The sequence below is a fragment of the Macrobrachium nipponense genome, chromosome 5 (genome assembly GCF_015104395.2).
Source record: "Macrobrachium nipponense isolate FS-2020 chromosome 5, ASM1510439v2, whole genome shotgun sequence".
In the NCBI taxonomy this organism is placed as follows: domain Eukaryota; kingdom Metazoa; phylum Arthropoda; class Malacostraca; order Decapoda; family Palaemonidae; genus Macrobrachium; species Macrobrachium nipponense.
In genome coordinates, this window is record NC_061107.1 from 83156560 (window position 1) to 83166559 (window position 10000).

At 36.6% G+C, this 10000-nt stretch overlaps 2 protein-coding genes across 5 annotated transcripts in view; both read right to left on the bottom strand.

Annotated features, from left to right (window-relative positions):
• Positions 1–10000, bottom strand: part of LOC135215472 (neurocalcin homolog) — a 736775-nt gene that overhangs the window by 268033 nt on the left and 458742 nt on the right.
• Positions 1–10000, bottom strand: part of LOC135215470 (neuronal calcium sensor 2-like) — a 558746-nt gene that overhangs the window by 192982 nt on the left and 355764 nt on the right. Inside the window, exon 1 of one of the 4 annotated variants that reach the window (XM_064250208.1) lies at positions 3245–3283. The exons of the other annotated variants lie outside the window; for them this stretch is intronic. Coding sequence (XP_064106278.1) covers positions 3245–3276 — 32 coding nt within the window. The 5' untranslated portion in view covers positions 3277–3283. Of the gene's footprint in view, positions 1–3244; positions 3284–10000 lie in introns of those variants that run through there. 4 annotated transcript variants of the gene reach the window in all.

The following is a 10000-nucleotide window of genomic DNA, read 5'->3' on the forward strand; positions in this document are numbered from 1 at the left end:
ATCTAGTATATATATAGACAAATATATATAAATATATATATATATATATATATATAATTATTCACTAAAACATATGCTGCATCAAGAGCAATGTAAATAAGGGAGGGATATCGCGTTTCGAACCCCCACCTCATAATTAGACTTCCACAGAACACCCGGAGGAGGTTCATATTTCGGCCGCATAAACGAGAACCTTGTTCAACGTCTAAAAAAAATGATAAAAAAAATGAAAATAAAAATAAATTCATGTACCCTCCTACGCACAATGACATTATTACCACTACTGCAACTACTATCCGACGCACACACTTTCTAGCTATTGTTTAGAATTCTTAATAGTTTTCTTCACGTCCAGACGTTGACCTACACTATACTATGGCTACTCAGGTCTTAAAATAATGATTGAAAATGTTGTCGAATAGACTGTTTTCTACATCTCTATTCTACTATATGCCAATTTGGGCGTCTGTTCTCTTAGAACGTACACACGTAATTATTATGATTATATTCAGAAGATGAACCCTTTTCATTTGGAGCAAGTTACACCAGGGTCCATTGATTTACAATTCAAGATTCCAAAGAATTTGGTGCCCACCTGAAACAAGTAACAGCATGTAAAAGGTAATACAGAAAGAAGAGCTCAGTTATTTGAGAACCAAAAATAAATTAAGAAGTTAACAGATCAAGATACAATTGTTAAAAATGTAAGTAAATTACTATAATACAAAGAGAATTGCTTTGGAGTAGAACTGCACTGCATCTTTGCTTGAATTTTTAAGGTTCCAATTGTCCGACATGCTCTTAGGAGACTTCCGCCAGTCCACCCGTTTGAGGAATGAAGGGCATCTGGAACAGAAAAGTTGGACAGCGAAGCAAAAATTAAAATGTATATTTCATTCAGGAATCCCTCAAGTGTCCTCTAATTCTTATATATTAAAATGCGCAAGGAAACTCACAGAGAAAAGAACTCTAAGCGCCCAATGTCCTGTGAAGCAATTGTCAACAGGATAGACCTTCCTTTCCGGCGCACCTTGGGAAAAAAATTCCTGTATGGCGAAAGAAAGGTAATACCCTAAAGCTAAGAGACGGGTCTCCAAACAAGGGTAAACCTAAATCGCCCAAAAAATAAGTCCAAAAAGTCGCGGAATTTAGCGAACGCAAAAAAAAAAAAAAAAAAAACACACACACACACACCACACATTTGTACGTCTAAAAAGAAGCGACGAATTTTCCAAAAAAAAAAAAAAACCGACAAATTTAGCGGAATCACCTACCCGCCCCCAAAAAAACAGGCCCCCTAAAAAAACCCGCGAATTTAGCGAAATTCCAAAAAGAAAGCGACAAACGTCCCGATCTAAAAATAGACACGGCGGCATATTAATGACTGGGTGTCTGTCGAGCCTTCATCAAAGCTCCTGGTCTCTCTTGAATCTCCCCCCCCGCATCTCCCCCCCGCCCCATCCCACCCCCCCCACTCACGCCCCCGCCCCGAATTCTGAGTGGGCGCCCACAACCACACACACACGCACACACACACACATCAATCTTCGGTAATCATCGATTAGCGATTCTCCCTCTTTTGACACCTCAAGTGAACATCAATGCATGGACCAGGTATGGAAAACAAGCTGTACGCTTTAAATTTCGGGAAGGGATGGTTATCCATCAAATAAATAAGAGTGAGCGTAACATCCTCTCTCTCCTCTCTCTCTCAAACACACAGAATATATAGAAAGTACGAAAGTACTTTCATACACGCCAAAAACAGTTTTAGCGCTCTCACACACAGAAACGCAAAACATATCGAAAGTACATATATACATTCACAGCCCACAAACAGTTTTATCTATTCGAACGGGGCAAATGACACATTTAGGGCCCTTTGTCATCAACAATTCCACAAGTTTATTGGATGCGTTGTTCAAACAGTAAACCCAGGCACAACAATTCAAAACAACACCTGATTCAAACGGGCCACTGATCTAATCAGTCCATTGGCAAATCAGCTCTATGTCCTAACCAAGCACACAAACAAACACATATACTGGCGGGACACTCCTGGAACAAAGAAAACCACATACACACACACACACAGAAAGAGAGAGAGAGAGAGAGAGAATAACATATGAATGGTAACAATTACCTAGACGAGGCCCTTTCGATTTGGTGGTTTACATTATGGAGTAATGAAAACGCTTTTTTTTTTTGGAGAGAGGAGAGAGAGAGAGAGAAGAGAGAGAGAGAGAGAGAGAGAGAGAGAGAGAGAGAGAGAGCATATGGAAGCAACAAATACATGCTAATGGAAGAGAAAGCTTAACTGATAATATAAACGGATATGAAGACGAGTAAAGGATTAAACTTACACACAATATAATCTACAGAAATGCCTTGGGGTATGGTATTGCCCCGAGGGTAGTATCACAAGCCCATTTCCTCTCTGACTCAACAATACATGATTAGAGCATCCTCTTTTGGCCTTCAATGAACCCCTCCTTTGTACATTGCAGTGATGAAAAGCGACACTGCATTGTCATGCGTATGTTCAAATACATCACAGTGTCACGAATTTCTTTCTGAACGTAGACTTGGCATTTGAAGATGCAATGCATGACTGCCCTAAAACAATCCTCCTTAAATCTTAATCATTTACTTACATTTTCATCGAATTGTGAATTAATTTCTTATTTTATTTTTTTTTTCTTCTAATAACTGACATCTTCTTTCTGTACTTCTTATTAGCTGTTAACTTGTTCTAATGAACACCATATATTCCTTGGAAGCCTGAATTTCACGTCAGTGGGTCTGCGGGCTTCATCCCCATATAAATAGGGTTCACATATTGAATAATAATAATAATAATAATAATAATAATAATAATAATAATAATAATAATAATAATAAATGAATGATAATTATAATAATAATAATAATAATAATAATAATAATAATAATTAGGAAGAAGACCCTCTTTTAAACAAAGTCTGTTAAATAAAATGGCAGGATTCAGCGAATTGATCTTATATATTATCTTTTCTATTTTTTCTTATTACTCGCTTTTCTGGGTCAGCGATACTTCTTAATAATTGGCCAATTATTAAGAAGTATCGCTGAGCCAGAAAAGCGGGCAATAAGAAAAATAGAAAAATAATATATAAGATTAATTCGCTGAATTCTGCCATTTTATTCAACATAATAATAGTAATAATACAGAGTTTCATTCCAAATAAAACAGTACTGTACTTACTTTCTCTGAACAGGGTACTCTCTCCACCTCATGACTCACCTGAAAGAAAAACGAAAGTATTAGAAGAAGAAGATGAAAAAAAATGGAGAATCGGAACGATCTTATGAGAACTACTTTCACAATCTTTCCAACTTAATGCCGAGTCAAAATGAAAACTTCGCTTGGAAAGCTTCGAGAGGAGCTGACGACGCATATAGAGACATCTGGATAAACAAGCGAATCCTCTATTACCCTCTCTCGTGGAGAGAGAGAGAGAGAGAGAGAGAGAGAGAGAGAGAGAGAGAGAGAGAGAGAGAGAAACAAATCCTCAATTGCCGTCTCTCGTGGAGGGAGAGAGAGGAATGCTCAGTTACTGGCTATCCTAGAGAGAGAGAGAGAGAGAGAGAGAGAGAGAGAGAGAGAGAGAGAGAGAGAGAGAGAGAATAGTTTCAACCCGGAGGAATGAGGATTACCTCGTCGAATCTCTCCCATTTCGCTTATGATGAAATAAAAGAAATGACGAAATAAAATCACTCTGGACAGTTATTAAACCTTCTCTCTCTCTCTCTCTCTCTCTCTCATCCCCAGCTGTTATCCACAGCAGTCGACTGGCAACGCGGTACGTAAGCCACTGCACAGGTGAACAAGGGATCTGGGATTCTTTATTTATTTATTTAATATATATATATATATATATATATATATATATATATATATATATATATTCATAAAATCGTCAGGATTTCGAACGCCGATCGTCCAGTTGTGAGTCTGAACATAAGATAACATATACATGATACCATACAAAAAATAGCATAGGTATATAGAGAAAGCCGTGCACTTAAAATGAGAGTCTAACATAAATGTGAGCAAAATTAGATAAGTAACCAACCAATACAAAACTCTAAGGCGATTTCACGGCATAAAATATCAAATTCTCAAAAGATTATTGAAGACATAATTCACACGAAACGAAATAAAATGACGAAACTTTTGTCGCAAATCAACGGAATGCCACTTCGCCCCCAGAAGCAGCAACAAACATGGAAAGCCCATTAACTCGAGATATATATAATAACGTACAAGAAAAACCCGGGACCAGAAGAGCTACGAATGGAAAGCGGGATATATAACTAACTGTTCCCGGATGGGAATCTATTCAGAACAGGAAAATATCCTGGCTGGTCTCATATCTCCCAGGAATTCTCTCTGTTAAAACGCAGGGCAACTCATGTGTACATTTATTTACCATTCTAATTTGTTATTTGTCAAGTAAATCTAAATATACACGTTTATCTATTTATTTATTTTTTCTTTCCAAATAGTGAGATCTCTCCTTCTTCAGTATTTACCTTACGTTTTCCTAATGAACACTATATTCTTTGGACGTTTGAATTTAAAGCCAATGGGCCTGTGGGCTCGTTCCATATGAATAGGTTCACATTTTGAATAATAACAATAAAAATAATAATAATATTTATCGAGTCACTCCCTTATTATTTGGACATTCTGTCGTTACACTTGAAATCAAAACAGCAAAAACCTACAAATGAACCACGTTAGTAGTGAAGAATATTAGAGGCAAAACTACCTCGAATTTCATAAATGTCAGTGAGGTCATGAGTCATGAGAAATTTAAATCCAAAAAAGAGCAACTATCGAACAAATTCCTATTAAGAAAGAAAAGTTTCTGATGAAGGCAGATTCCTACACAAAAAAAAAATGTAACTACAGAGTAACTAAAAAAAAGTCACTACAGAGTAAGTAAAGGTAACTAAAGGTTACACCCCCCCCCCACCCCCCCCAAAAAAAACCGGCAATATTAGGCAGGAACTCCCCAAGATTCTCGGGGGGGGGGGGGGGGGGTCATTTTGCTTGAAATATATACCAACATATACATCCCACCTCAACCATCCTAAGGCATCGAACCCTACTTGGCAAAGAAAAAATAAATAAATAAATAAATAAATAGAATTTTAAAAAATAAAAAATAAAAATTCCTGGGTACGTCAATAACCTTATTCAACCAAATCTCAAAATTCGGCGTCAATGAATTTCGAAATGGCACCGAAAAAAAAAATGTCCTGTTCCACCATCTAAACAACCACTATTCTAACTCTTTTATCGACCAAAATAACGGCGTAGAGAATTCCAATTTGTTCGTAAACGATTCTGCAAAACTCCTGCAGTGATATTAAAGAAAGTAGAGATTATCCAAGACTATAACTCGTAGGGGAAGACAATCAGATGACCCTTCTGCATCAACTACAGGGCGACCTACAGATTTCGTGGAAGGTCAGACGACAAAGGTAATGCATATGAAAACTTATTCAATTGTGAGTAGGGAAGGAAAAAGGTGTGGCCTGAGGAGGAGGAGGAGGAGGGTGCAAGGGAGAAACAAAAGGAAGATACATATGCGTAGCCAAGAGCTGATTTTGTAATTCTAAAATGTTAAAGGCATATAGAGAAATATACAATAAAATATCGACAACAAAATGGAGGGTTACAACACACCTTTGTTAATGTTGGTTATGGCTTACTTTACTGAACGAGCAACATGTGAGTGTGTGTATGTATATATATATAATACTATATATATATATATATATATATATATATATATATATATATATATATATATATATATATATATATATATACATACTACATACATACATACATAATAAAATGAGCCCATAAAAACGCCCAAAATATAGAAGTAAGTACTATATTTCAGAGACTGCTGTCTCTTCAGTAGTACTTACTTTCTATATTTTTTGGCGTTTTTATGGGCTCCTTTTATTACATGGAATTTTGTTGTAACAGAACATTTTTACCAGTCATACATACACACAAACACACACACACACACATATATATATATATATATATAGATATATAGATATATATATATATAATATATATATATCACGACCACGCGTGCATGTCTACACATCACAAACATGCAAAAACTAAACAAATTCACCTACATATCCTTCCAAACGAACCTTCAGATGACTTTCAGTGAGACTTTGAACCTCGTTAAGCAAGGTCTGCAAGGTCTACAGTCACAACATAATATCTTCCCAAATACCCCCCATTTAGAGAAGCTATAAGATCTTCCTCATGACTTCCTCCTTCGCGAGAAGATATTGACGACGACGGCGCCCCTGAAGCACTCCTTCAGTGAGAGAGAGAGAGAGAGAGAGAGAGAGAGAGAGAGAGAGAGAAAGTAGGCAAAGTGAAATGAGGATCTAACCTCCTCACAGCGTTATAAAAGGGGTGGGTTGGGGGGAAGGGGGCGAGTGAAAAGCGCCTCTTCAAGAGATTTCATTAAAGGACCTCAAAAAGATTTAGGCAGCAATTCGAGTGTCAATACTGTACATTTGAAGTGGAGGCTCCGTGTGTGTGTGTGTGTGTGTGTGTGTGTGTGTGTGTGTGCGCGCGCGCGCTCAAGCGAGGTTCCTTTGAAAGGAAAATAAATAACGAGAATTCATAGCTAAGGTGTAGTACTGTTGATATGAAAATCCCCAATGGAACCTTATGTATATATACAGTGTCCACTTCATTTCTTTAATAGAGTTATTCCAAATATAACTGTAAAGTCTTTTAACATCACAACTATGCGATTTCCGAAGACCTGAGGACATTTTAACGCCAACCCCACAATATCCTCCCCTTCTCCACCCCCCACCCCCCTCCCCGCAATCCGACACCCTCCCACAACCTCACGCCTCCTTCCAACAAGCATTTCGGAGGTCTTCTTCCGCATCCGCGTCTTCTGAGCGAATTTCCTTCCAATCAAAAGAGAACAAAGGCTCAAAATAGCACTGGAGAGTTTTTTTTTTTTTTTTTTTTTTTTGTTTTTTTTTTTTTTTTTTTTTTTTTTTTTTTTTTTTTTTTTTTTAACGCTGCAGCTTGTAGTAACGCCCCTCGGCAGGTTGCTAGTCTTGAATGACAACAACGACTGTATATAAATAAAAGCGTAAAATGGATCTTATACACGATAATTGGCCAAGTCTGGTTTCGAAGCATTGCTCGGAAACTGCTCTTGTGGACAGAAACGCTGAACCACCTACACTTCCTGGGCAGCTACGACTGAGGTGAATACTTGCTTGCTTCGATACCATACCTCGACACTGATCGATATTCTATAGACATTGGATCGCCCTATACTCTCTAGACCTTGGCCAAAACCATACTTGTATAAGAGCCCTACTAAATGAAGGTTTCTTCTTCCTCGACAGTCTAAAATCAGGAGACCGGAGAGCACAACATTAAATTGGTCAGGGATTATTATAGGACGACAGACGCCGAGGCAGAAAATAGCGCCGTTTGATCTCAACTTTTACCTCGAATCCTCTAAGATCTGAAGATCCTGTTTACATTGAAAATCGTTATCATTAAAAAGCAGGTAACCAAAAATAATACACAACAGAGAGAGAGAGAGAGAGAGAGAGAGAGAGAGAGAGAGAGAAACAACAGACTTTAGCTTGAGCTAGCTGATCACATCACCATTTTCCACTGAAAACAAGAGCTAGTGCTCTCTCTCTCTCTCTCTCTCTCTCTCTCTCTCTCTCTCTCTCTCTCTCTCTCTCTCTCTCTCTAGAGCCGTTCGACCGGGCACCTTTAATCATATTAGAATCATATCCTAAACCCTGATCTTGGAAGAGAGAGAGAGAGAGAGAGAGAGATGCACCTTTCTATACACTCACTCACGAGGGGAATTACTTCTCTCCCTCACCATTCGCTCTACAGCAAACACTTCATCAATGTCGCACTTAGTAATGCACACCTTTGAAAGATTAGTCTCATATTAGGAAGGAAATCTAAGATAATTCTGGTAATATATATATATATATATATATATATATATATATATATATATATATATATATATATATATATAAAAACACTGGGAATGCTACTTAACTATACCAAATTTAACACCAGCTTCGATGGGAATAATCAACAGTCAAGCAACCTGTATTATCAGAAAATGAATTTCCATCCCGCCCCCATCCATCGGGATGGAATCCACAACTCTCAGATGGACGGCATGGGCGCTACCTGTGTGGGACACCGGGCAACGCCCATCACGCCTTTCATTTGCGTGCGCTGGGGTCGATGTAGATCTGGGCGGAAATTTATTCACACCATTAATGACAGTACACACACACACGCACACACACACACATACATATATATATATATATATATATATATATATATGTATGGTATGTATGTATATATGTATGTTTATGTATAAAGTGAATTCGATATAAAAGGGATTATATATATATACGTATATTATATGAATAACTTGATCACGAAGTATATAAAACGTGATGCTATGTATAAATAAAGGTTTTTTGCCACGAAGGAAAAAAATGAGAAAGCGAGATAGCCATCTCACTTTTTCATTTTTTTCCTTCGTGGCAAAAAACCTTTAAGTATATTATATAAATGTATATATTATATACATACGTAGTATATACATATATATACTACATACAGTTTACATTTAACCAATAAGAATGAAGTAAAACGAAAAATAACAAGAATACTGAGGATCAGAAGGCAAATTCAAGCTGTCAAAAACTGCACACACACACATACAAACACACAAAAACTGTCGTTCTCATCTGCTTTCAGTTTTTTTTTTTCTTTTTTGTCCGCCTCTTCAAATCACGGCTGTGTTATGTGTCTCAGAGACAGACTATGACGAACCTCAGGGGATTCCACATATTCGGAGCAATCAGCTGCTGCTGCTGTGTCTTTCAGTCCTTCCAATGAGAATTGAAAGAGAGTTCACGGAAGACGAAAAAAAAAAAAAAACTTATTATACAGAATGATCCATAAATTTTCTAAGAGGAGCAGATCTTCCTTGAAAAACTTATAAAATTTTATTTCCTATTCCATACTTCTTGTTGAATCTTAATTTACAAATTTCACGGAAGAAAAAAAAACTTTATTAAATCGAATGATCTAAAAGATTTTTTAAGAGTAACAGACCTCGAAAAATTTTTTTAAATAAAATTTGATGTCAATTTCCATACTTCTTGTTGAATCTGAATTTACAAATTTCACGGAAGAAAAACAAATACTTTATTAAACCGAATGATCTATAAAATTTTCTAGGAGCAGCAGACCTTCTCGAAAAAATTTTATAATAAAATTTGATGTCAATTTACATACTTATTGTTGAATCTGAATTGAAAGAGAGATCAGGGAAGGAAAAAATACTTTATCAAACAAACAAACAAACTGATTATACAATCTAGGAGCAGCAGACCTTAGTAAAAAAACTTTATAAATTTAATCTCAAATTCCGAAAAATTTAAAAATTTCATCTCAAATTCCACATAAATCTAAAAATTTAATTTCAGATTCCATAATTCCTTTTAAACCTGGATACCCATTATATTGCATTATTACGAAGTAATCGTAACCTTACCTTGGTGAAGCAAAACGAAACATTCGACCTTTCTGCAAACATGAATATGCCGAGACAAATATTGTTACGTATTTCTTAAAATATATATGACCTCATCCAATAACCTTGAGAAAGACGCGAAATAAATCAATTATTCAAACGAATGACTTCGACGCGATGCAATGCAAGACGAAAATACCTGTGCATTAGGGTTGCATCAATTGGTAAACGCAAATGAAATTCGAGCGAAACAAATGTCCTCGCGATAAATAAAAACGAAACGAATTGCAATGTTTGCGAACACACACAAACCAATTACTTGAAGAAGGGCGCAATTCTCT